At 36.7% G+C, this 27,857-nt stretch overlaps 1 protein-coding gene across 12 annotated transcripts in view; it reads left to right on the top strand.

Moving 5' to 3' along the window:
* Positions 1-27,857, top strand: part of CPEB3 (cytoplasmic polyadenylation element binding protein 3) — a 199,719-nt gene that overhangs the window by 97,873 nt on the left and 73,989 nt on the right. For 10 of the 12 annotated variants that reach the window (XR_005380421.1, XM_038578187.1, XM_038578188.1 and 7 more), the window contains 3 exons: positions 10,947-10,970; positions 22,821-22,988; positions 25,050-25,139. Coding sequence is in view for 11 of the 12 variants with exons in the window: in XM_038578187.1 (XP_038434115.1) it covers positions 10,947-10,970; positions 22,821-22,988; positions 25,050-25,139 (282 nt within the window). In the remaining variant the exon portion in view is untranslated. The remainder of the gene's footprint in view (positions 1-10,946; positions 10,971-22,820; positions 22,989-25,049; positions 25,140-27,857) is intronic. The other 2 variants (XM_038578189.1, XM_038578191.1) reach the window with 1 other exon arrangement.

The following is a 27,857-nucleotide window of genomic DNA, read 5'->3' as shown; positions in this document are numbered from 1 at the left end:
CCTTCTTTACAAACAGTAAGGGTGAGTGTGCAATGCTCCTGTTACCAGACCTAGCAAGAAATACATACCAAACAAATACTAAGCTCTGCTTCTTCCCACTTTTCCTTCTAGTCCCCCCTTTTTGCTTTCTTAGTTAGCAGTAATTCTTTTTCTTTTTAAATTAATTTCAGAGGTAGAATTTAGTGATTCATCAGTTGCATATAACACCCAGTGCTCATTACATCAAGTGCCCTCCTTAAGGCCCATCGCCCAGTTATCCTTTCCTCCCATCCACCTCCCCTCCAGCAACCCCCAATTTGTTTCCTTGAGTTCAGCATCTCTTATGGTTTGCCTCCCTCTCAATTTTCACTTTATTTTATTTTTCCTTCCCTTCCTCTATGTTCATCTATTTTACTACTGGGTATTTATCCAAAGGATACAATACATAGTGGTTTTTGAAGGGGCACATGCACCCCACTGTTTATAGCAACAATGTCCACAATAGCCAAAATATGGAAAGAAGCCTGGATGTCCATTAACGGATGAATGAATAAAGAAGATGTGAGATAGATATAGATATAGATCTATAATGGAATATTACTCAGCCATCAAAGAGAATGAAATCTTGACATTTGCAATGATGTAGCTAGAACTAGAGGGTATTATGCTAAGTGAAACAAGTCAGAGAAAGACAAATACCATATGATTTCACTCATATGTGCAATTTAAGAGTTAGCAGTAATTCTTAATCCCAGCTATATGATCAAAATGGGAACAAAAATAGAAAATACTCTGGTGTGTGACCCCACACCAGAGACTGTAATTTAATTAATTTGGGGTGAAACTTGGCTGTAAGAGGTAGGCAAGAAGTGGATGGAAAAGAACAATTAGAAATTACTTCTTGGAAGACCCAGTGCCACTCCTATTCCTTGCCAATGTTTGTCTTCATCTGAGCATGAAGGAATCAAGTAGCATAAGGACGATGTTATGCATTCCTTTCTATTCTTTCTTCCCGCTTAAAGCATGTTTCTCCTTCATTGTTCTCTGAAGTTTTCCCAAGTCCAGATCAGAAAAGGAAGCTGTTTTGGGGAGGTCAGGGCAGGGGTGAGGGGAGTGAGCAGCTTTCCATGTTGCTGGAGCACTTCCCAAATTCTCAAGTCATTTCTTTTCCATAACTTTCTTCCATGAAGGAACACCCCCTTCCCACATGAGAAGGGCCTTATTGATAGGGCACAAGGAACAGTGACCAAGGGGCTGAGCATTTGGTTCTCTTAGGCTCCTGAGCACACTAGCACCCATTTTATTCACCCTTTGTTCTCTCTGTATAATTCGCTATTGTTTTAGAGTTCAAAAATGTAGGATTAGCAGTATTGGGTGGCCTGAACAGTCTAGAAATTGAGTTTTTATATAATGTTTGAAGAGATCTCATCAGATTTTGATATAGTGGTTCAGAGAAGATGGTTTATTGAGAGAACATATGCCAAATATTTGGGTACATATGTCTATAGTAGGCCAGACTTGATTTGGACAGATTGATCTGTGTAAAATACAAAATACTCTGGCATGTGCTTAGAATTCTCAGGACTCTTGATTTCTTCCCTTTTCTGGGAGGCAATTATTCTATCATTTAATAAACATTCTACTGAAATAAAAGTAATATGGTAGTTACTCTCAGTGGAATGCTATTAGACTACAGATGTGAAGGTGCATAGACATCCCCTGATGTGAGTTTATGTGGATGCCCACTTTCTCCAAGTAGGGATAGCAGAGCATAATCCAGAGATTCTTTAGGTTTATTTCCAGAAAAATCTTGTTATACATACAATCATGAGGAATTTAGGAAATGGACTTGGAAGTTTTGAAGTGATTACTTTCATAACCCAGTACATACTGAGATTCTATAAGTAACCCATATGGTAAATGTACTTTGGAAACTAACTTAATACTAAGTATGCATGGATATTGGAGGATAGTATAGAGAAGCTTTGAAGAGTAGCTGTTGAATTAGGGTTCTACCCCTATGACCTCACTTAAACTTAATTACTTCTTTAAAGACCCTGTCTCAGGTAAGTCATACTGGGGAAGCTTCAGCCTACATATTTGGGGGTACACGTTTCAGCCCATAACAACTGGTGAATAGATAAACTGTGGTATTTCCATATGGTGGAATATTATTCAGTAATAAGGAGAAATAAAACATGAACACATGTAACAACATGGATAAATCTCAAAAACATTATGCTAACTAAAGGAAGTCAAATACATTAATTCTATTAATATGAAGTTATAGAAGGGGCAAACAAAACTATACTACAGAAAGCAGATTAAGGGACGCCCAGGTGACCAGGTCAGTTAAGTAACTGACTCTTGATTCTGGCTCAGGATGTGATCTTAGGGTGGTGAGATCAAACTCTCCATTGGCTCTGTGTCAGTGTGGAGTCTGCTTGAGATTCTCTCTCCCTCGCCCTAGTTCCTCTTCTGTGCTCTCTCTCTCTCTCTCCCTTTAAAATAAAATAAATAGTTTTCTAAAAGTAGATTAATGTTTGCTAGGAACCATGGGTTGGAGGATGAGATGAACAGCAAAGGGACACAAGGAAATTTTTAAGGAAGATGAATTGTATGATGAACGCAGTGGTGACACAACTATATATGATTACCAAAATTGGTCAAACTGTACATTTACAGGGGATGAGTTTTACTGAATGTAAATAATACCTTAACTTAAAAAAAGAATCAATGCTTTAGATCAAGTGTAGACTTAGATTCAGTCCCAGCTCTGTGTAGCTGAGCAACCTGGAGCCAATCATCCTTTCTGGGCCTCAGTTTACCCATCTGAAAATATATATTATGATAATTGCTTGTTTTAATTTTTAGACTTACAAAGTGAATGGAAAAAAAAAGGAAAAAAACAAAGTGAATGGAAAGATTTTTCTGAGAAAAATGGATGAGTCAATGTGAGAAGGGTAGGAAAAAGATTTTAAAGCATGCAAATACTTTATGTGAATATAACAATGAAAAGGCCTACTGGGCAGCCTGGGTGGCTCTGCGATTTAGCGCCACCTTTAGCCCAGGGCCTGATCCTGGAGACCCGGGATCGTCCCACGTAGGGCTCCCTGCATGGAGCCTCTGCCTGTGTCTCTGCCTCTCTCTCTCTCTCTCTCTCTCTCTCTCTGTGTGTGTGTGTCTCATGAATAAATAAATAACATCTTTTTTTTAAAAATGTATACCATCCTTTCTTTTTTTTAATAATAAATTTATTTTTTATTGGTGTTCAATTTGCCAACATACAGAATAACACCCAGTGCTCATCCCGTCAAGTGCCCCCCTCACTGCCCGTCACCCATTCACCCCCACCCCCCGCCCTCCTCCCCTTCCACTACCCCTAGTTCGTTTCCCAGAGTTAGGAGTCTTCATGTTCTGTCTCCCTTTCTGATATTTCCTACCCATTTCTTCTCCCTTCCCTTCTATTCTCTTTCACTATTATTTATTATATTCCCCAAATGAATGAGGCCGTATAATGTTTGTCCTTCTCCGATTGACTTATTTCACTCAGCGTAATACCCTCCAGTTCCATCCACGTTGAAGCAAATGGTGGGTATTTGTCATTTCTAATGGCTGAGTAATATTCCATTGTATACATAAACCACATCTTCTTTATCCATTCATCTTTCGATGGACACCGAGGCTCCTTCCACAGTTTGGCTATTGTGGACATTGCTGCTATAAACATCGGGGTGCAGGTGTCCCGGCGTTTCATTGCATCTGAATCTTTGGGGTAAATCCCCAGCAGTGCAATTGCTAGGTCCTAGGGCAGGTCTATTTTTAACTCTTTGAGGAACCTCCACACAGTTTTCCAGAGTGGCTGCACCAGTTCACATTCCCACCAACAGTGTAAGAGGGTTCCCTTTTCTCCGCATCCTCTCCAACGTTTGTGTTTTCCTGCCTCGTTAATTTTCCCCATTCTCACTGGTGTGAGGTGGTATCTCATTGTGGTTTTGATGTGTATTTCCCTGATGGCAAGTGATGCAGAGCATTTTCTCATGTGCGTGTTGGCCATGTCTAGGTCTTCCTCTGTGAGATTTCTGTTCATGTCTTTTGCCCATTTCATGATTGGATTGTTTGTTTCTTTGGTGTTGAGTTTAGTAAGTTCTTTATAGATCTTGGAAACTAGCCCTTTATCAGATACGTCATTTGCAAATATCTTCTCCCATTCTGTAGGTTGTCTTTTAGTTTTGTTGACTGTATCCTTTGCTGTGCAAAAGCTTCTTATCTTGGTGAAGTCCCAATAGTTCATTTTTGCTTTTGTTTCTTTTGCCTTTGGGGATGTATCTTGCAAGAAGTTACTGTGGCCGAGTTCAAAAAGGGTGTTGCCTGTGTTCTCCTCTAGGATTTTGATTGAATCTTGTCTCACATTTAGATCTTTCATCCATTTTGAGTTTATCTTTGAGTATGCTGAAAGAGAGTGGTCTAGCTTCATTCTTCTGCATGTGGATGTCCAATTTTCCCAGCACCATTTATTGAAGAGACTGTCTTTCTTCCAGTGGATAGTCTTTCCTCCTTTATCGAATATTAGTTGACCATAAAGTTGAGGGTGCACTTCTGGATTCTCTATTCTGTTCCACTGATCTATGTGTCTGTTTTTGTGCCAGTACCACACTGTCTTGATGACCACAGCTTTGTAGTACAACCTGAAATCTGGCATTGTGATGCCCTCAGCTATGGTTTTCTTTTTTAAAATTCCCCTGGCTATTCGGGGTCTTTTCTGATTCCACACAAATCTTAAAATGATTTGTTCTAACTCTCTGAAGAAAGTCCATGGTATTTTGATAGGGATTGCATTAAACGTGTAAATTGCCCTGGGTAACATTGACATTTTCACAATATTAATTCTGACAATCCATGAGCATGGAATATTTTTCCATCTCTTTGTGTCTTCCTCAATTTCTTTCAGAAGTTTTCTATAGTTTTTAGGGTATAGATCCTTTACCTCTTTGGTTAGGTTTATTCCTACATATCTTATGCTTTTGGGTGCAATCGTAAATGGGATTGACTCCTTCATTTCTCTTTCTTCAGTCTCATTGTTAGTGTATAGAAATGCCACTGACTTCTGGGCATTGATTTTGTATCCTGCCACGCTGCCAAATTGCTGTATGAGTTCTAGCAATCTTGGGGTGGAGTCTTTTGGGTTTTCTATGTAGAGTATCATGTCATCAGCGAAGAGGGAGAGTTTGACTTCTTCTTTGCCAGTCTGAATGCCTTTAATGTCTTTTTGTTGTCTGATTGCTGAGGCTAGGACTTCTAGTACTATGTTGAATAGCAGTGGTGAGAGTGGACATCCCTGTCTTGTTCCTGATCTTAGGGGAAAGGCTCCCAGTGCTTCCCCATTGAGAATTATATTTGCTGTGGGTTTTTCGTAGATGGCTTTTAAGATGTTGAGGAATGTTCCCTCTATCCCTACACTCTGAAGAGTTTTGATCAGGAATGGATGCTGTATTTTGTCAAATGATTTCTCTGCATCTATTGAGAGGATCATATGAATACCATCCTTTCAAGCATCATTTTTACCTGCTAAGTTCATATTGGCTGTGGAAAAATTGATCACTTTTCAATTATAATTTGCCAGATTTGAAAATTATTGGGCTGAAAGTGTCTTCCCTGCCATTATAAAGCAAAGCTAGAAGAGGAGCATTTATGGGGCAAACTCCATCACTCCTGTTCTTTGGGAATTAATCTAATTAGGGAAAGGGGTATTTTTATATTAACTTTAAGATCTTAACCCAGGGCAGCCCTGTTGGCTCAGTGGTTTGGTGCCGCTTTCAGCCCAGAGTGTGATCCTGGATCCTGGGATCCTGGGATCAAGTCCCGCATCGGGCTCCCTGCATGGAGCCTGTTTCTCCCTCTGCCTGTGTCTCTGTCCCACCCCTGTGTGTGTGTTGTGTGTGTGTGTGTGTGTGTGTGTGTGTGTGTGTGATGAATAAATAAAATCTTTAAAAAAAAAAAAGGTTCTTAACCAATTTTGTGGGGAATTTATTAAAGGATTTTTTTTATTATTTTTTTATTTTTTTGACAGAGAGAAAGTGTGTGTGTGTGTGTGTGTGTGTGTGTGAGAGAGAGAGAGATAAGGGGGAGGGGCAGACAGAGAGGGAGAGAATCTCAAGCAGACTCCATGCTGAGTGCAGAGCCCAACTCAGGGTTCAATTTCACAACCCTGAGATCATGACCTGAGCTGAAACCCAGTCAGACACTTAACTGACTGAGCCACCCAGGTGCCCCTTAAATGGAATTTTTTGCATGACGATACATAGATGGAAGCTGAAATGGACCACTAAATGTGTGTATAGAATTTAATTTTGTATACTGAAATGGTATTCAGAACATTAGTTTACAAGGTTTTTTTGTTTTTGTTTTTGTTTTTTTTAAGAGAGAGATGGGAAGAGGGGCAGAGAGAGAGGGAAGAAGAATCTTAAGCAGGCCCATGTCCCATGTGGAGTCTGATGCAGGGCTTGATCCTACCACCCTGAGATTATGACCTGAGCAGAAATGAGGAGTTGGCTGAGCCACCCAGGTGCCCACATTTACAAGGTGTTTTTAAGAAACTGATTTTATTACAAGGAAAGTAATTAACTATTTGTTCCTCTGGTTGATTTTTAACAGTCTTGACAGATATTTCCAAGCCAATTAATAAAATGTTGTACTAAGGTCTTTATATCTTGTTTATCTTTTTTTTTATATCAGTATAGCATCTCAGGGACTCTGCTTAAGTTCCTGAAATGATACATGCTGCTTTGATACACAATAGAACAGAGATCTTTTCTCTTTGTCCTTCTTCCCTTTCCCTCTCTACCCCCTCTCTCTATCATTTTTGAGCCCCTGTGGTAGAACGTTTATGATGTTACTTTGCTTAGAAAAACCTCAGCAAATTTAGATGAATCCACATAAACGAAGAATTAGTTTATATTTTAAAATCATATCATTAACATCTGTTGGGAGATCACGTGTATGAGTGCAACCATTTAAGACCCAGTGCAGGCCAAGTCATAAAGAGTAGCAGATGATTCATTTTACTTTGTTGCCTCATATACCTAATAATCCATAACATTTATGGGATAGTACCATTCACAATGTATTAGTCATTGATCATGTAAACTTATTTTTAGAATAACTCTGACATATCCCATTATAAAGTACATATACCTTTTTATGTTTATCCTGATGGATGAAAAGTCTTTAATTTTTTCAATTTTAAATTATTCAGATTTATGATTTAAAGACTATAAAAATGTTAGTATTATGAATTTTCTACATTACTCATATACCTTTTATCTTAGTGAATCAATCTAAAATGTTTGTGATATTTTGGTTTTTTTGCACTGTAATATACATACCAAACAATGCACAAATCACAAACATATATATAACTTGACATATTAATACAGATTGTACTTACCCATCTAACCAGTACCTAGATCAAGACCAAAACATTAGCAACACCCCAAAGCCCCCTCTCAGTCTACCTTCTGGTTAATACCCCTAGCCCAGGGTAACCAAAACCATGACTTCTAAAAATTAAATGGGATTTTTTGTGAGTTCTAAAAATCATACATATGAAACGGTAAAAAGAATTTTATCTGTAATGATTATGATGATTGATAAATAATTGAAGTTTTTGGAGGAACTACTTAGGACTTTGTAAGTATACCATATCATATCTTCGTGTATCTGGTTTAAATCTATGCTAGCATAGGATGTCTTGTGCAGACGGAATTACTTATATTTCCTGCCCTTTTTTTCTATGTGGGATCATTTTTGGCTGACTCATATAAGTTTATGTGTTCACTATTCTTGTTTAGAAGTCATATTTTCTCTCAAGGGAAAACACTACCTATGTGTTCCCAAATTTCTGTCCATGGCATTCATTTCATTACCTTTCCCTTAGGGAAGAATTTGACTCTAATTAGTCTATTTGCAAGTGGCCTTCATATGAGCAGATTTTTAATCACCAACAGAGGTGATGTATATTCTATTTTTTTAAAGATTTTATTTTATTCACAAGAGACGCAGAGAAAGAGGCAGGGACATAAGCAGAGGGAGGAGAAGCAGGCTCCCTACAGGGAGCCTGATGTGGGACTTGATCCAGGGACTCCAGGATCACGCCCTGAGCCAAAAGCAGGTGCTTAACCACTGAGCCACCAAGGCATCCTGGTGACATACATTCTAAAGGCCATCAAGGCACTCCTTCCCTTGATTACACACTCAGCTAGCAACCTATATTTGTTGAATACCAGCTTGTGCAGAGCATTCTACTAGGTACATAAGAGGATATTAAAAGGAATACAAGATAGTGACCTTGGCCTTTAGGAATTTAACAGTACAGTTAGGTGGTTACAAGTGTGAACTCTGGAGCTGGACTCTTAGATTCATATTCCAAGTCTACCATTTCGTAGCTATAAGATTTTAGGCAAGGTACTTAGTTCTGTGTCCCATTTTCTTCATCTATGAGAAGATGCTAATAAGAATTCTTATGTCATAAATTTATGGGGTGTGTTAAATGGCATTAATATGTATAAAGCATTTGAACTGTTCTGGTGCATAGCAAGTACTTATTAAGTGGTAGTTGCTATAATAATAATCACCATAGGGATCATAGATAAAATACTGAAATTAGGACCAGGGTAGCACATAATTAAATTCCACGGTGAATGATGAAAGCAAACTGAAATATCTCACATTACTGCTTTCAATTGGCTGCCTATCCTATATGTTATCTTGCCCCCATATCAGTCACCAGACTGATGTGAAACAATTTACTATATTTGATTAGATATGGAAAAAGAAAAAAAACATAAAAATCATGAACTACTTAAGGAAGCTTTGACTAAAACTCCCAAGTATGTCTTTTGTAAGTCTTACCCACCTCCCCAACTCAAGATGCTCCTCCTCATCCCCAGGACTGGATCTGTTCACTTCATGTTCTCTATTACCTGAAAATTTGGCAGTTGAAGACTTGAGTGAACAGCATTTCTCATTTACTTTTAGGGGTGTTAAGGTCTGATGAGTCATTTGTACCTTAGTATTATAATCAGATTCTTTTTCATTGAGCATCTGGCCAGAAATCAGATATAATGAAAGAATGTGAATTTGTTGTTTGGGAGAGAAATGTGTACTTTTGAAATACAGAATGTTTTATTTCCTCTCTAAAGATTTGCAGTTGGGAGTATTGGGTGGCATGACATCATTGGGCATGGGGGAAGGGACAAAGAAATAATGGTATGATATCAAAACATACCTAATCTCTCTTTTTTAAAAAATGATTTTGTTTGTTTATTTGAGAGAGAGACAGAGAGAAGAGAGAGAGAGGAGAAGCTCAAGCTGGGGTAGAGGCAGAGGGAGAGAATCCAAACAGACTGGGCACTGAGTGCAGAGCCCAGCACAGGGCTGGATCCCACGATCCCAATATCATGACCTGAGCTGAAATTAAGAGTCAGATGCTCAATTAACTGAGCCACCTAAGTGACCCCATACTTAATCTCTTTTTAAGTGTCATTTATTAGTATTAACTCACCCTTATTATTATAAATTAAGTAGACTTTTGGGGGGCCAAACTAGGCAAATAACTACCATGTATTATACATTCTGTGGGGAGATGAATTCCAGGATATACATAATGAAAAGTATAAAAATTCTTTAATTTTTTTTGTAATGTGTTCCTTTTTCTAAGTGATGTAAACTGCTATGCAAATTCAGAGAAGATTGTGGGTTTTTTTAATGGAGAATTATAGTGACAGAAAAAGTTAGGGAAGAAGTAGGGATTGAACTGGAAAATCCTTTTTAATATTTATGTAATGGGAAAGTGAAGAGGCCAAATGTGTGTGTATGATGTCTGAAGAAAAGAGGGAACTAGCAGAAGTTGTGATTTCAACTTCCTAGCTAAAAAGTCTGAATTTATTTTCCTAGGAGAGAAATTGTTTTCTTCAGTACTACCTTTTACTGTAAATGTCACCACAGATTATCTTTGTTTTTTGTTTTCTTTTGATTTGTGTTAAGCTAATATTATAACATGTCTTGCTTTTAAAAATGAATTAGAGTTCTCATTTACTTGATAGACCTCAAGTTTTCAAATTTGAAAAACTTTCTACTTTGAAAGTTATTTTAGATGACAGGATCTCCTAGCAATATATGTATAATACCATTGTCTAGTTCTATTAAATGTTGTAATAATGCATTCTGTAGACCTTGAGTTTTGAAGGGGAAGAAAATCTTCAAAGCACTCTGTTTTTCAACCTGATGTACCCAGTACCTTAATCCCTTTCTACTTTTTCAGTTTACTTCTTAGGTAAAAAGATGTTGTTTTCTGCCTATCTGTGATAATGTATGGAAAGTAAATGGAGAGATCATGAGAAAGAAACCTCACTGAAATTTTCACACGAACATATTCTATAAAACCAGAGTTAATTGTGTGTTAAATTTCTATACAGTTTTCAAGGGTCACCATTTATGGCGTGTGTGTAGGTGTGTGTGCGCACGAATGCATGAAGAAATTCAAAATGACCACCACACGCTACGGTTTTCAATTTAGAGTGAATGGATTTTCTTTAAACTGATATCTGATTGTAATATGAAGATCTATAAATCAGAAAAGAAAATTAAAAGAGCTCTATTTATCTATATCTGATATAGATAATGGACCACAATATAAATCCTTATAAAACTCTGTAACTTAAGAATCCATTGTGTCTTTTCCAGTGGCTGCCATAAGCAGGTGAATTTCTATTTAAGATTGTGTTTTAACTTGTGCTTCATGAAGGTTTTTTTTTTAAATATAATATCTCTGCAGTCAATTTGAACAGTATCTCCAGATTAATTAATACTGAAAGTACTTAGAAAAGGTTTATGTGAATATTTTTTTTATCTCTAAATTCACCATTTTGATACAGATACCCATGGTTTTCTTCTGTGTTTACATGCAGCCAGGAGCTATGGGCGGAGACGAGGTAAATTTTTTTTAATGAGATCTTTTGCTTGCCAAATTGTGAGTAAATATGAGTGTGTGTGTGTTTATACCCGTGTGTGTGTAAAACAATAATTATTGTATGGAATGTTCTAGCTTATTTTAGCAAAATAATTCTCATCACTTTCATTATAGTTATTTTTTGTTGTTAGTTGTTAGTTTGTTCTTTTAATCCTAATATAGACATAGCAAAGACGACTTCTACCTGGAAATTTTTGTTACATGATGTCCTTTATCCACAGTGTTCTTTTCGTACTACTTAGAAGGCAAAAGTTAGGTTTTAGAGGGCAATTCTTGATCTTACAGATTGACTGCTGAGTTCTGTGTTACATCCAGAGGCCGATTTACCTTGAAACTAAAGAAGGCTGAGTTTCAGCGACGTTCACTTTCAAGGGGACCATCTCCAAGTTCTTTACCTTATCTTTGTGTTCTTTTTCTTGAAGTGGATCCTCAACTTGTATAGGCTCTAAGCCCCATAAAACTTGCATTCTCTCCTGATTATACCCAAACAAAATAATGTTGCTTTTATTTGTGTAATGCTGTTATCTTTCTAAAGCATTTCCATATCTATAATTCATTAATAATTTTATGAAGTAGGTAGGCTAAGCCTAATGTAGTGTTTCAAAGGAGTATGAGATTTAGGATCAAAAACCTAGGTTGTAATTACTGCTTTATTACTTCTGTCTGGTATCCTCATCTGTAAATTATGAGTTACTAAAACAAATCTTGTCCAACTTTAAGAGTTAGTGAAGGTATAGTGTAAAAAAACAGGAGAGGAAAACATATTCATATACACTAAAAGCATTCTACAAATGTAAGTTGCTTTGGTACTCATTTTTATTTCCTTTTAAGTTAGTTAGTTAGTTATGATTTTATTTTTTATCCAGGAGAGACACAGAGAGAGAGGCAGACAAAGGCAGAGGGAAAAGCAGGCTTCCTGCAAGGAGCCCAATGCAGAACTCAATCCCCAGACCCTGGGATCACAACCTGAGCCAAAGGCAGATGCTCAACCAATGAGCTACCCAGACACCCTTATATTTATTTATTTGAGAGAGTGGAGGAAGAGACTGAGGGGGAGGGAGAGGGATAAGCAGACTCTGTGCAGAGTGCAGAGCCTGACATCGGGTTCTGTCTCTTGACTGGGATCATGACCTGAGCCAAGACCAAGAGTTGAACACTTAACCAGCTAAGCCACCCAGATGCCCCAAATTCATAGTATTTTGTATTTATTCCACAGTAAATATTTGTTGAGTGGATAAATATTGACAGAACCTAATATGTTTTTGAGTTACTACTGAAAACTTCATGGTGGAATCATATAGTCAGTTTTGTTTTCAAATCGTGGTGAAGAAAAAACATTTGTGTAGTTTATTATTTTTTAGCTGTGGAAATAAATACCATTTAATATTTTTAATCTTATTGTTTTTAAATTGAAAGTATAGTAAATATTATTAGAAATCATTTTGTACTATACATATAATTTTCATGTTGCTAGAAAATTGATCACTTTTGGGAAGGAGTAAAGAATAGACAGTTTTACACAGAAAATAGACACCGTCTGGAGGGTAGATAGCAGAGACTAGCTTCTCCTCTTACACACTGTTCAGTTACTGCATCTTGTTGAAATTTTTCCTCTAGTGTCTCAGGCCTCATCCTTCCAATTTCATTTCTATTGTTTCTTTCTTTCTGAAACACCACTTTGTCCATATCATCCAGCTTCTCCCTATTTAACCAACCTCTCATCTCCATTTTCCCCACCTGACCTTCCCCTAACTAGTCTCTGTGCTTTCCCAGTCTGGCGATGCATCACACATACTGTCCTCCCTTCCTTTCATTTACTTATCTAAGGCCTATCCTTAGTTCATGCATTTAAGCCAAATTTAAGCCTTATCTCTCCCAGGAAGCCTTGCCCACTGGCCTTGCAGGCAGTGTTTTCCTCTGCTTCTACTGCCTTGCATTCTTCTTGTATTTTCCATATGCTCCAATTCTTCAACTAGAGATAAGTTCTTTGAAGACAGTTGTTGTATCTTGTACCTAACACTGTGGCCTACATATAATTAGCACTTATTAAATGCTCATTGATGAAGATTTTTTTGAAGTAACACTCTACACCTGTGTAGATCAGTTTGGCATCATATTTTTAAAAATTATCTTTACAAATCATAATATATTAAATACAGACATAAAGAATAGTAAGATCACCAAAATTTCTAAGTGCCTGAAAAAATTACTCTTCCTTTTTCCATGTTACCTTCCCGATATCTATTTGTTAAGTTTGAATTAATTGTTTTCACAAGCTTGGTTATCTTTGCATCAAGTGTTTAGCTAAATACTGCCCAGAATGAGTTGGTCCCTGCTCTCCATAAGTCTGTAGTTTGATAACTATAGATGAAGATAATGATGAGAGAGAGAAACTGTGTGTGTGTATTTGTGAGAGAGCAAGAACATTAGAAGACTGAATGTTGACTTTTTGTAATGAGAAAAGAACAGGCAGATAATTTTTGTTCCATACTTTTATTTAGTCTTCTATTCCCAAAGCTGAAAAAGAAGTCATCTTCCTTAAATGTGAACATAGCTATATGAGATGGGGCAGGTGTTTTATCATATCTACTCTCATTTCCTAAACTATACTCATCTTGGGCCAATGCTGCATAGTATAAATTTGATGAACTGGCAGATTTCCTCATGCTCATTTATTTATGTAATCAGGGATTATATTAATGCTTGATTTCTTTCCTCCAAACAAAGTTTAGACTTTCCCAAAAAAGCATAAAAAGTGAACTTTGCTGGAAATTAAATTAAAAACCTGAACTTGCTGATGTATGTTCCCTTACCTGTGATTAAGATTTAGCTGTTACTCATATTCTATACATTACATATATATGTTGGTAAATATTTAGGAATAGAAAGCAAAGGGATTTATCCATGGCAGTTTTGAGATCTGTCAGTAAAGATTAGGCCAGTGGCTTTCACCTCTCCTGATAAACCTGTAAAAGCTTGTTGGAATAGTTTTCAGGAACTATTTGGATAATGAAAGAGGAGTGGGAAGAAGGCCTCTCCAGGTATGTGATTCAACTTGAAAGAAAGCTTCAAGGTGAGATTGGCATGACCAAATGGATGGAGCATATGTCCTAGAGTATATGTATTGGGGGCCAGCTGGAGAGGAGAAATTGGCAGTGAAACAGTCTGTGCTACCCTGATGAATGGTTTTTTCAATAGAATAGAAGACTCAGGGACGCCTGGGTGGCTCAGTGGTTTAGTGCCTGCCTTCGGCCCAGGGCGTGATCCTGGAGTCCTGAGATCAAGTCCTGCATCAGGCTCCCTGTGTGGAGCCTACTTCTCCCTCTGCCTGTGTCTCTGCCTCTCTCTCTCTCTGTGTGTCTCTCATGAATAAATAAATAAAATCTTAAAAAAAAAAAAAAAAGAAAAGACTCATCAACACAGTTATGTCAGGCTTTGGAAAGGGTTTTGTGACCAAGTAACGAAAATAGGAGAGAACTTGGACATCAGCTGAAGAAGGCTTAGCTGGGGATACAAATATTAGAGGGTAGACCTTGGCAAACCAAGCACTTCCACCAGTGTAGTTGAAATAGTTGGTAGTAGGGAAGCGAAATAAGATGTGTAAGAATAGGACTTGAAAATGAGTGATTGTATGTAAAGTATTTAAATATCTAAGTATATTTCCCTTTAATACGCACTTTTATTTTAAAGAAATGTTCCATTAGGCAGATACTGATTTCTCTTCCTATATTCCCTTATAGAATCGAAATGACTCTAAATTTAACATTTTCTTTCTGGAGTATTCTCACTTTCACAAACTTTCATATGTACCTTCCTGTGCAACTGCCGACCCTGTTAGAAACTAGTCCAACAGGTCGTGTCATACAAGAAATTTGCCTACACATTTCACACCTGATTAAAGTATATGTTGTGTTTTTCATTTCACATGAGCTCTTAAGGTGTCTAGGAAGCTTTGTTCATAAGTACACATGTTGGCTGGGCCAGTGCTCTTGATGTTTAACAGAATTTCTTAAAAAGCAGCAAAGAAAATATAAAAGATCCTTTTAAACAATGTAAATGAGAAAACACAAAGAATGATCAGTTATTTTACTATTGGGGTTACTGTTGTATTGCAGTTACTATTGTAAAATATACTTCTGTGTATATTTAATCCATAAAAATCTATTGACATGTATGAGGTATTAATCTTAGTTTAGTAACAGAGGTTCAAAAAATCCAATGAAACAATTATGTGCCAAGTTGAAGTTGAGTCTTTCTGCCAAAAGCCTGCCCAAGAGGGGAAAGATTATCTAGATCAGTGAGACCATGGTACAGACATGTCATCCTGTTAATTCAAACCCAGTTATGTGAGGGCAGCCTGGGTGGCTCAGCGGTTTAGCACTTGCCTTCGGCCCAGGGCGTGATCCTGGAGTCCCGGGATGGAGTCCCACATCCGGCTCCCTGCATGAAGCCTGCTTCTCCCTCTGCCTGTGTCTCTGCCTCTCTCTCTCTCTCTGTCTCTTGTGGATGAATAAATAAAATCTTAAAAGAAAAAAAAAAACAATTACGTGAGCTTTCTTGTCTAAAGGAATGGTTGATCCCTCAGTGAAACATGAACAGCTGAAGAAATTTCTCACTGTTCATAATTATAATATGGGAAATGTTATTCCTTATAGTAATGTGGAAATTTGAACACAGGAAATGGTGGGGGGATTAAGATCACAGTTTTTCATTTTTGCAAGAAGTTGGTCTGGGAGGATCTTAAACAATGATGGAGGGGTTCTGGGCTCTCCACCCTAATTTCATTCATTAAGTGTTTGTGTGCTTGTTATGGGGTCAGATGCTGTGCTAGACTCTGGACATGTTCTGTCTCCCTATAAAGTGTTCGTTCATTCTAGTAGGAGAGAGACAATAAGTAAAACATTTCCATACTCAATAGTTGTGAAAAGTACTAGGAAGAAAAAAAAATGGCAAGTTCCCTCTAACCTAGGATGGTTTTCTCTGAAAAGATGTTATTTAATTGAAACCCAAAGGATGGAAAGACAGGTATCTTTAAAGAAAAATTTTTATTGTGGAAATTTTCAAACATACACAAAAATAGAATAGTTTATTGAACCATCTACCCACCAGTTAGCTTCATTTTTGCCAATTTGTTTCATATGTTCCCTCTTTCTCCCCCTTAGAATGTTTTAAAGGAAATTCCAGACATAAGACAACTATTTTAAGAGGCTTGAGGCAAAATACTGATAGATGCTACAACATTGATAAACTTTGAAAACATTGTACTAAGTGAAAGAAGGCAATTACAAAAGATTGCATATTGCATGATTCCACTTTTATGAAATGTCCTTTCTGTTGATACAGAAAGTAGTGTTTCCCTAGGTCTGAGAGAGTTCAAAGAAAATGGAGAGTGGCTGCTAATGTGTTAAATGGATGAATTGTATAATAGGTGAATTGTATCTTCATCAAGCTTTTATTTAAATAGTTGGGGGTAAGTGAGGCCCAAAGGGGCTTTATGTATTGGAGGAAACAGAGGCCAGAATGAGCTTGGTAGGAAAGAAGGAAGGGTGTATTAAGATGGAGTTGGAGGAAGGAAGGAAATACGATCTTGCTGGGCTTTAGATCCCTGTGAGGATTTTGAATGTGGTCCAAGTACAGAGGAAATCTATGAATGTTTTAAAGCAGAGTCAAATGATCAGATTTATGTTTTTGAAAGAGCACTTTGACTACTACTGTTTAAAGGGAAGTGAGAGAAGTAGGTTGTCTAGTTCAGAATGAAGGTAGTAGTCTAGACAAGACATGATGGTGTTTTAGCATAGAGTGATGGCAATAGAGTTGGAAAGAAGTGAAAAAATGGAAAATAAATTCTAGAGAGTGGAATTAACCTTTTTTAATGGCATTAAACTAAAGAATTGAATGTGGGGAGTAAATAAGGCAGACTCAAAAATGATACTTAGGTTCTAGCTTGAGCAATTGGGTGAATTGCGATGCCACATATTGTAATGGGCCCGGGAGAGAATATGTTCAAAGTGGATGTCAAGAGTTCATTTAAAAACACATTAAGTTTGTGATGCCTAAGAGATACCCCTATAGTAATGCCAAGTAAGATGCACTTTAATATTTGTATATTAGGGCTTTATGAAATATTTTTGTGTAATAAAAGGAATTTTACTGCTCCCAGAGATTTGAAAACCATTCATCTGTTCAAATCTCTTGTTATGTAAATAAGAATCAGATGTGTGAAATGTTTTGTCCAAGGTCAGAGTAAAGCTGGAACCTGACTCCTGACTTTTAGGCAATTTTTTTTTCTTAGGGGAGTCATACCTCAGAATCCATTAAAAAAAAAAAAAAAGCAAAACTCCTGAAATGACTCATTTCTGAGCTACTTGCAAAACGAAGATGAAAATGGTCAGGCTTGGAATGGAAGTACTGGGCTAGAAGTATACTGGAGCTGCTGGATTGACCACAGAGGCTTTGGTGGGAGCTTAGAGGTGAGGCCTGAGCTGCTGTGGCAACCCATCATGGCCAGTGGGCTTTTGTTTCACCATAATAAACTGTAGGAAAGGGAGTCCCCTAAGTAAGCAAGAGCTTTGGACAAGCCCTCCTGCTTAACTAATGCTTTATGGGTTTCTTATTTTGTACTTTTCTTACAAGGCTCCTACCTCTTACAAAGCGTTCAACATACTTTTAAGTTCCCTCTACATTTAGAGATTATTTGTTCAGTTACTGGACAAAAAAACTACATTCTGGTTATTATTTGAAAATAGAGATCATAAACCAGACCATTGGTAGAAGGGAAAGCCAAATGGCCAAAATTGCAGCTGTTGAAAAGTATTCTCCTTCTCTTGCAATACTCAATATGAATATTTTACATGGAAGTATCAGATTCTAAAGCGGACTAATATGCTAGGTGCATAAGAATATAATTTTGGGGAAGTAACATAGCTTACCTAAAATGTTTTGGTCCTGGGCAATGTTTTTATTAAAGAAACGTAATATGTCAGAGAGATGCTAGTAAGTGAAGTAGCGCCTCTTGTGGGACACAATTTGGGTGTAGCCTCTTAAAGTTTCAGTTTCTAGTAACACATATTTGGAAACTAAAATTTTACTAGTCTTCCCAAGGATGATGTCTTGAGAGGAATTGTAATTATGCCAACCAAATGAATGCATAAATACTGACCTCATGAAGAACCTCGACAAATCCGAATACCAATGTTTTAACTTATGGAGATGAATGTAACAGAAAGACAATTCTAGTGGCTGATTATGTGTCTACTACTTTAGGAGTCACAGTGGTACCTCTTCACAGTAGCAAAGTACTAAATTAAGTAATAGAACAGTCCTTCAAGAGCTAATAATTAGAGCATAGGGAAAGATGGTTTTTATGCTATGGAATCATCAAATGAACCATTCTGTCCACAGAGGAATAATCTTACCAGTATGATAAAACTCTCTTCTTTTGGTCTATATTTCTTTTTCTTTTCTTTTTTTTTTTCTCTATATTTCTTTTAAATGCTTCCTACAGACTTAACTTTTTCTCTGTCAGCACTTAAGGCAGCCATGTTACAGTAAGGTTGACTAGATTATAGATTTTACATTCTGTTCCTGAGGATATACTTTCTCTAACTTGACTGAACTTGGATGTTTCCCAAGGCTCCATATACTTCACACAGTATCACTTTTGGTGGATGCCTACTAGACAGTTAAAATCTATTTTAGTTGCTCTTAAACTGAGCATAGGGGTCACTGGGGAGATTGTTAAAAGTGCAGATTTTCAAATTTGAACTCCATGCATTCAGATTAAGTAGATCTGGATATTGGGCTCTGAGATCTATATTCTTAGTTCTTACCCACAGAGAAACATCATATATATGTGGATTCTTCGCAGTTTCATTTCCAAGGATAACTTTATCACTAAAATCTATAGTACTCTAGGTACTACTAATAAGACAGAGGTTTGGTTTTAAAACCTTGGCAAGTTTCTTAATTACCCATAACCAATTTTTAAAACAGTCCAAATTTTTACATTTAACTCTTGCTTTTATTTTCTTCACCAAATACAGTCTGGGAAGCTATGGTTATGTTGGCCATGCACAAAGAAAGTTCTCTTTGTTCCAGAATGTCTTGAATATCTTCTCCTTCTTCAGTGTTCTTGTTCAAGATTTCCTCTTTCTCTCATCTGGATGGTCCCACAGTTCTTTAGACTCTCACCCCACCCCCTCTTTCTGTGGGTGCAAGTTGCTGGTGAAGGTGATAGTAGCTATTGTAAGATGTGGAGTGGAGGGAATGACATGGTCACAGGCATCTCAGAAAAGTCATTCTGACAGGATGGAAGATGAATTAGATGGGAGTATCAGTCTCCAGGAAGCGAGTGAAGTTAAAAAAGAAAGCTATTATTAGAAGGAAATATTAAATTTGGAAAATGGGGAAATTTCCTATTGCTTTTGTAATATAGAACATAGAATATGTTTGAGCAACTAGAAGCAATAGAAAATGTCTCAATTTCCTAGGTCATGGTTCCATCTCTTGCCATTCTCACCCATGTGTGCTGTGTTCCAGCATATACTTGCAGCAGCTTGTCTTTGCATGTACTGTTATCCTTTTCTGGATACTGCTTCACTTTTAATATTTATTGAATACCTTTTAAGTGCCCTCATTAGGACATGAAGATACAGTGCTGAACAAGATTAAATTGGTTCCTGTCTTAATAGATCTTACAGTTTAATGGGGCTGAAGAATGAGATACCAAATATAAACCCACATGATAGTGTAATGGTGACTGGAAAAGTTTAGGAGAAGTGCTATGAATGGATAAAAAAGGGAACCTAATGTAATCTTAGAAATTCAGGAGAGTTCCACCTGAGGAAATGACTTTTCAGCTGAGACCTGAAGGATTAGTGGGAACTAACTAGAAAACTGGGGAGTTGGGAAGAGTATTTATTTGGGGGAGAGGGAAACCCCTTGTACTTAATGTTGGAGGCAAAGGAGAAAGTTTGAGGGAGGTCTGTCTGTATGATTGGTGGTTACTGAACCAGAGGGAGAGAGGCAGCAGCTATGATGTAGGAGATGGCAGAGGCCTTATAGTTTACAGTAGTGTTTTTTGTACTTAATTCAAAAACAGTGGGATATTAATGAGGGGTTTTAAGGATAAAGGTGAGGAGTGTGTCCAAATTAATATTTGAAAATGGTGACTTGGGCTGTTGTATGGAGAAAGCATTGTGGGGTTGAAGATAGAATCTGGTAGACTAAAGAGGCTGTCATATAGGCTTATTAGACCCATTAGTTCAAGGCAGAGATGATGGTGATCTGGACCCCAGAATGTTAAAGACTGAAGATGGGAGAAGTAAATAGACGAATTATTTCATAGCTTGAACTGATAGAATTTAGTGAAAGAGAGAGAGAGGTTAGATGTGAAGTAAGAAAGAAAGGGAGATGTCAAGGAGGACTCCTAGATTTTTGGATTGAATTGGGTGTGGATAATAGTCATTTCTGTTTTGAGGTTGTAGAGAATGCTAGAGGACTTGGTTTGGAGAGAAAGATCAAGCTGTTTTTTTCTTTTTTAAGACTTTATATTTTTATTTGATTGAGAGGGAGCATAAGCAGGGGGAGCGGCAGAGGAAGAAGGAGAAGCCGACTTCCTGCTGAGCAGGGAGCCCAATGTGGGACTCGATCTCAGGACTCTGAGATCATGACCTGAGCCAAAGGCAGACGCTTAACAGACTGAGCGGCCCAAGTGCCCCAAGATCAAAGCTGTTTTGAAAGTTCTTTCTCTATGGATTCCTGCGCTTTACCTTAGAAACTCCCAACCTTACAAGACCTTCTGCTCAAGTTTGCCTTCCTGTGAAATCACCCTAAAGGACACTGCCCACCCCCATCTCCCATAGGACAATAAATTGTGTTTGTGGTATGGTCTTCTCTTAGTACTTCTTTCTTTGTTTTATATTATGCATTTGCCTGTCTTTCACCAGACTTGATTTCTTTGTCAAGAATTTTCAAATAACTCCTATTTGGTGATCTAGGATATGGATAAATATTTCTTCAAGTGTTTCCCACTGAGTTATATATGTTAACATTTCCTTTATCCTAAATCCAGGTAATGCTGGATCAAGTTAGTTTACTGCAGAACTTTTCCCAGCCTTTTGTATTCTAATGTGGATTGTGAATGTGTGGGAAGGGCATAAGATGTACAGTATTTTCCAGTATTATTTAGTTGTCTCCTCCATCCCTGCCCCCATCAGCCTTTGTTTTTTGAGCATCACATGTTACTAGTGTTGAGATTAAGAGGTGGGGATAGGAGTTTTCTGTAAGAAACGCTGATTTGGGTGTGTGGCTGTCGCAGAGTAAGCATGTAACTCTGAGTGTGGACTATGTGAAAAGCAAACCTGACAGTTATGGGAGTACATCTCTGGATGTCGTTGGAAAGGTCATTTTGCCTATAGTTGGCTGCAAATCTATTTCTTTTACCCCCAGTGATCAAAACAGACATCAAGGGATGAGAATTTGCTGCCTATTGTTTGTTCCTGCCTGGCTCAGAAAGCTAGGTGACATGAGGTGACAAATTTTATTCTGCTTCTTTGTAGCTAATCTGGGAAGAGCTGAACAAAAAATTCTTAGGTCCTTTTATTTATTAACTCCCAACATCAAAATAGTGCCTTTCTTATACCATTTGGATTGTTCATGAAGTAAACAGAGTTATATTAGTAGCCATTTTTTGGTAAAAGAAATAAATGTTCAGTATTTTTATAAGGTTATTTATATTCTATTTTAAAAGTCTGTCGTGACGCAGAAACTAGTAGGTTTCAGGGAAATATAGCCAGGGTAGACTAAATGGGGAAGATACTGTTCTTTTTTTGTTTTGTTTTGTTTTGTTCTTTTTTTGAAGAGTGTATGAATTTATTTTAGAGGGGAATTCTTTCTTTCAAAAGTTTGAGTGCTCAAGACAGTTCATTTTTAGAGTGTAACCTAATGGAAAGTTTTACCAGGAACTCACTGACTCAAACAGGAAATATATTTATTTGTTTTTAAACTGAGATTTTATTTTGTAATGCTGGATAGCATTATTGTGTTACATTTATTAACAGATTCTAACTGCTGGCATCTTTCTTACAGTCATGTGGAAAGGGTAATGCCTTTGCTGTATAGACTCTATTTGGATTTAGAGTTAACAATGAAAATTTTTTTGAGCGATATAAACTACTGCCTAGATTAGTAGGGTAAGGATGTCATAACCACATCTGTATCTGTACTCCCACATCTTAATTTATGTGTTCTCATTTACTTGTTCCACCTGTTATTATTGCAAATGTTTGTTCCCAAATTGGATTAGCTCAGAGTGGCAGGGAAAACTTGATCATCTATAGTCCTGCTAAACCAGAGAGGTTATCAGCTTTTGTTATCAGTTTAATATTCCCTCCATTGTCAGGGCCAGCCAGTCTGAACCTTTGAGCAAATAAAAATCTGTGAATAAAGATTACTTTTTCATATATTTTAAGAAGTGCCTGGGGAAAGGAAAAAATAACTGCTGAATACTCTTAGCAGCAGTGATAGGGATGGTATGAGTAAAAGGTAATGATTTTTAACAGTGAAAACAGCTGTAATTTTTGATGCTTCTTCCTATCAATTTAGTTATTTATATATTATACATACCTTTACACAAAAATGATGGGATTGTCTAAGCTCTGCAATATGCAGTCACTCATCCTATTGTAAAAGTCACAATTCAGGATACATTTTTTTTTTTTTTGTATGGTTCACTCTATGCTTTGGCTCCTAATAAAGCATTTGTTGTCCAAGAAAATAATTTTAACTGTAGAAACTTCCACATTTGTTTCAGGTCGGTCTTCTCTCTTTCCCTTTGAAGATGCCTTCCTGGATGACAGTCATGGTGATCAATCCTTGTCATCTGGCTTAAGTTCTCCCACTCGCTGTCAAAATGGAGAACGAGTAGAACGTTACTCAAGAAAGGTGTTTGTTGGAGGCCTTCCTCCTGATATCGATGAAGGTACAATGCATTCATTAATGACTTTATAAAGGCCAAGTTTGTTCTCTGTGTGATTTGACCCTGCCTCTCCTCTCCAAGCAGCTTTGGAACATTGCTATTTTCATGTTTGGAGGATGAAAATATTCAATAGATGGGGAAGTAATAAATGGAGCATTCCAAGTCTGCTGTTTAACTGTGTTCATATAGAGAGGTCTCCCAACAGCTTCTTGTTTCCTAATCATTAATTTGGGGATAAGCTGTAAAATAATAATGAAAGTTAACATTTATGAAACTCTTTATTAGCCCATAATTATGCTAAGCACTTCACATTATCCGATTTAAATCCTTATAGCTATCCTTTGAAGCATATCCTACCAACTCCATTTTATAGATAAGGAAACTGAAGAGAGAGTTTGGGGTTATGTAGTTAATGGCGCAGCTGACATTCAAAATTAGTCTGATTCCAGCACTTTTGCTCATGTTCATCACACTGTCCCATCTCATATTTTAATATAGATATCTATTAATAAAGAGCCCCCTTGCCTTTAAAGGAATAAAGACTAATTAGAATTTTTCTTCATAATGTTCTTGCAATACTGTTGATATAAAAGTGAGTTTTCACTTATGCCCAAAGCCAATCAACACATAGTAGGTTGTCTATAAGTATTTGTTGAATGGATGAATGAAATAAAATTATGACAACTTAAGGGAAAAAACAACAACTGCAGCTCTAGTAGGCTTTGGATCTGCCATAAAAATATTGTTAAAACAATTGTTTTAAAAATAATAATAATAAAACAATTGTTTTGTCAGTATTGTTTTAGCTGTGATATTTCTCTAGTTTATCATGATTTTCTTTTTTCATGATGAGAAAGAAATAGTCTATAAATAGTTTAAGACTTATTGCTTTAAAGCCGTACAGACCCACCATTTGCTTCAACGTGGATGGAACTGGAGGGTATTATGCTGAGTGAAATAAGTCAATCGGAGAAGGACAAACATTATATGGTCTCATTCATTTGGGGAATATAAATAATAGTGAAAGGGAATAGAAGGGAAGGGAGAAGAAATGGGTAGGAAATATCAGAAAGGGAGACAGATCATGAAGACTCCTAACTCTGGGAAACGAACTAGGGGTGGTGGAAGGGGAGGAGAGTGGAGGGTGGGGGTGACTGGGTGACGGGCACTGAGGGGGGCACTTGACGGGATGAGCACTGGGTGTTATTCTGTATGTTGGCAAATTGAACACCAATAAAAAATAAATTTATTATAAAAAAAGAAGCCATACAGAGATGGAGACTCATTTTCTTCCAAACTATTCTCATACTAGTGTTAATATCATCTATCAATTGGATTTCTTTTAAGACAAAGTTGAGATCATGGCTGAGAGAGTAGCAACTTAAATCTGAGTAGGAGCTAAGTTATAACCTGCTTTGAGTCAGGAGTCAGAAGGAAAAGGTAAATTTATTGAGCTATAACTTTGGAAACATTTTCTTTATAGGATGTGTAGTAGGTAAATAAGTATGAGAGAAAAGATCATTGGTTTTTAACTTTTTATCATCAAATGGAATTACCTACATAATACCCGACTCCTCACCAAAAGAATTATCTATTTCTAAAATAATCTTACAGATAATAATCTTAGGATACTAATAATCATAACCTAATATTAATTATCTTAGATATTTTAGAGATTATTTTGCATAAGTGAAAGTACATTTTAAATATTTTGTGTACTTCTGCATTTTTTTCTAAAAACAGAACATTCCTCTATTTAGAATTCTTTTTTTTTTTTTTTAACTTGACAGGTCATCTTAGCTAATGTCAGATTTTTTTCTTGCAAATACTTTACATCAGATTTGTTGGCAGTGAAGAGCAATTAATTATAGTTAGAAACACACTCTGCATGGTTGAAAGTGCATAACCAAACATACCCAGCAAACAATTGTACTTCACTTAGTAGGTTTGACTTCTGTAATAATGCTTTAGAAATAGCTCTCAAACTATTTTTTAAATAAAAATACATGCCTTATGCTTGCAATATATTTTTTCTCTTGCTAAGATTCCTTCTTTTTTTTATAGATGAGATCACTGCCAGCTTTCGCAGGTTTGGACCTCTTGTTGTAGACTGGCCTCACAAAGCTGAAAGCAAGTCGTATTTTCCTCCTAAAGGTAATCATTTAAAATGTCTCCACTGCCTGCCTGTTGGAGAGCTAGCATGACAGTTCAATAAAAGACAGCCTTTTAATTCTTGAAATAGCAGTTGGCTTCTTTCCCTGAATTAAGAAAATATTTTAATGTTGTTCACCTGTTTGTGTCTTACTGTTTTCATTTGGAGACTGTTCCCCCAGAAGGACACTGATTGTTTCAGGGCATCTATTGTAATGCCAGTGAAATCATCCTGTGAGTCTGTTGTGAATGAGCCATGTGCTAAATTTTCATTACTTGAGAGAAAAAAATCTAGGGTTTTGTAGAATGTTAGTGATAGGAGAGGAAAAGATTTTTTAGAGTCAAATTTTATTTGTATACCATAGTCCTGTGGTTTTATAGATCTTATAAACTCCAAATTTGGAAAACCTAGTAGCTGAAAAATGACATTATATAAAATTACCTTTATTCCTGACTGTATTTTAAGTGACTTAGCTTGTTGAGGAGTGGAGGACAAACTAGCAAAGAACTCTTCACATGAATTCATCCTTTATGTTTAGTAGGATTTTTTTTTTGCTATGTATTTATTTATTGTAATTTACGAAGACATGAAAGTTCTTACTTTTTTGTTCATAGTTTGTCATTTCTGCAGAATTCAGGCAACTTTTCTAGTGATGTTAACTCTGGGTAAGTTCCTTGAATTATATAGGAGAGTGTTTTGGGTTAAAAAGGACGTTTTCTTCATGTGTTATATTCTGTAGATATGTTTCAAGGATGTCTTTCATCTCTTAAGAATTGGTTTTTTGATATGTATTATTATTATAACATTACCACAAGAAAATGGAGTCAAAAATACCCTTCCTGTGCTTTGTACAGGAATGAAATTATAGCTTAACTTGGGAAAGGCAAATGGCTTCCTCTTGTGTCTGGTTTATTAGGTTTCTTTACCACCTATAGTTCTCCCCACTATCTCTCTAACCTATGAAAAGAAGAGGCTGTTTGTTTACTTTTAATATTTCCTTTTTAATTTTCCCCAAGAATTTTTAAAATTAATAAAATAAGTTTTATATTAATCAGAAAATATAAAAATCACCATGTTAATTATTGCATTTACAATAATGTCACCACTTCGTGGTACATGTGTGACACTATGTAAAGACACATGTTTAAACTGTGTTTCTAAGAGTGCTAATAATTCCTTGAATCAGAGCAGTATTTCAGTGAGTGAATGAATTCACCACACTATGCTGTAGATAGTATGCTCTGTAAAGTCACATGTATAAAAAGATATTCCTAAGAGTACTAGTTGCATGTGAGCATCAAGAGTGTTCTCTCAGTGGAAAAAATGTGTTCACCACACTGTGGTGCATGTAGCATACTCTGTAAAATTACACATATAAAAGATATTTCTAAAAGTGTTAGTTGAAAAATAACATCATGCTGAGAAGGTTATAAAAACTTCTCTGGGATAAAAGGTGTCAGGTGATCATCATAAAAAAAAATGAAGATAAACCTATATAATCGTGTCCAAAGAAAATGATCCCAAACCTACCCCTATCAGACATAATCATTGCATACATTTTATTAAATACCCTTCTGATGTCTCTTTATGAACTTATCTGAAACTTGGCATTTTACATAAATGAGGTAACACTTACATGCTGTTCAATAACTTGCATTTCCCCCTCAGCAATTTCAACATCTTTCTGTAAGAAACCTACATTATTTTAATGACCTTATTTTATTTGATCTGTCCTATTGGTGGACATTTAAATTACTTCCAGCTATTCCCTCTCATGGATCATGCTTCAGTGAATATCCTTATGCCTTCATCTTTTTGCCCTGTATCACTACCTCTTAGGGTAAATTTCTTTTTTTTTTTTTTTTTTTAAAGATTTTGTTTGTTTTTTCATGAGAGAGAGACACAGAGAGAGAGAGGCAGAGACACAGGCAGAGGGAGAAGCAGGCTCCATGCAGGGAGCCCGACGTGGGGCTTGATCCCAGGACTTCAGGATCACGCCCTGGGCCGAAGGCAGGCGCTAAACCACTGAGCCACCCAGGGATCCCCTCTTAGGGTAAATTTCCAGAAGTGAGGTACATATTTATACAGATTATAAAGCTGCCCTTAAGAAAGGTCATATATGTGTATGTTCCCACCTATAGTATCTGATTTGTAAAACAGTTTTATTGAGTTTGAGGAAATCACTCTTTCTCGATCTTTCCAATCTGGTGGTTAAAAATAACATCCCCTACCCCCTTTTTTTGGCATTCTTTTATCTTTACTAGCCTTTGAATGTATTTTACTTTTTTAGATTGACTTCTCATTTCTATCTGGACTTTATATTGGAGTAAGGCACAAGAAGGGATCCAGTTTTCTTTTTCCAAGTAGGTTGCCAGTCATCTCAGCAGTCATTACTACTAATACATTACTACTAATAATACATTTTCTTTCTTCATCAATTTGAATCTTTAGAAGTAAGTGTAAGAAAAAAAAAGTGTTGATTGGAAGGTTCTCTCTTCTATTTCTCAGTGGGAGTACACAAGTTTCTCTGGAACCACTCTGTCTAGTATGATAGCCACTAGCCACAAGTAGCTAATGAGCATCTGAAATGTGACTAATTTGAATTGAGATATGCTCTAAGTGTAAAATATACACTGGATTTCAAAGACTTAGTTTTAGAAAAAGGTAAAATATCTCACTAGTAATTTTATTTTCATGTTAGAATGATAATTTTTTGATAC

Source organism: Canis lupus, chromosome 28 (assembly GCF_011100685.1).
Source record: "Canis lupus familiaris isolate Mischka breed German Shepherd chromosome 28, alternate assembly UU_Cfam_GSD_1.0, whole genome shotgun sequence".
Lineage (NCBI taxonomy): Eukaryota > Metazoa > Chordata > Mammalia > Carnivora > Canidae > Canis > Canis lupus.
This window is presented reverse-complemented; position numbering and strand designations above follow the sequence as displayed.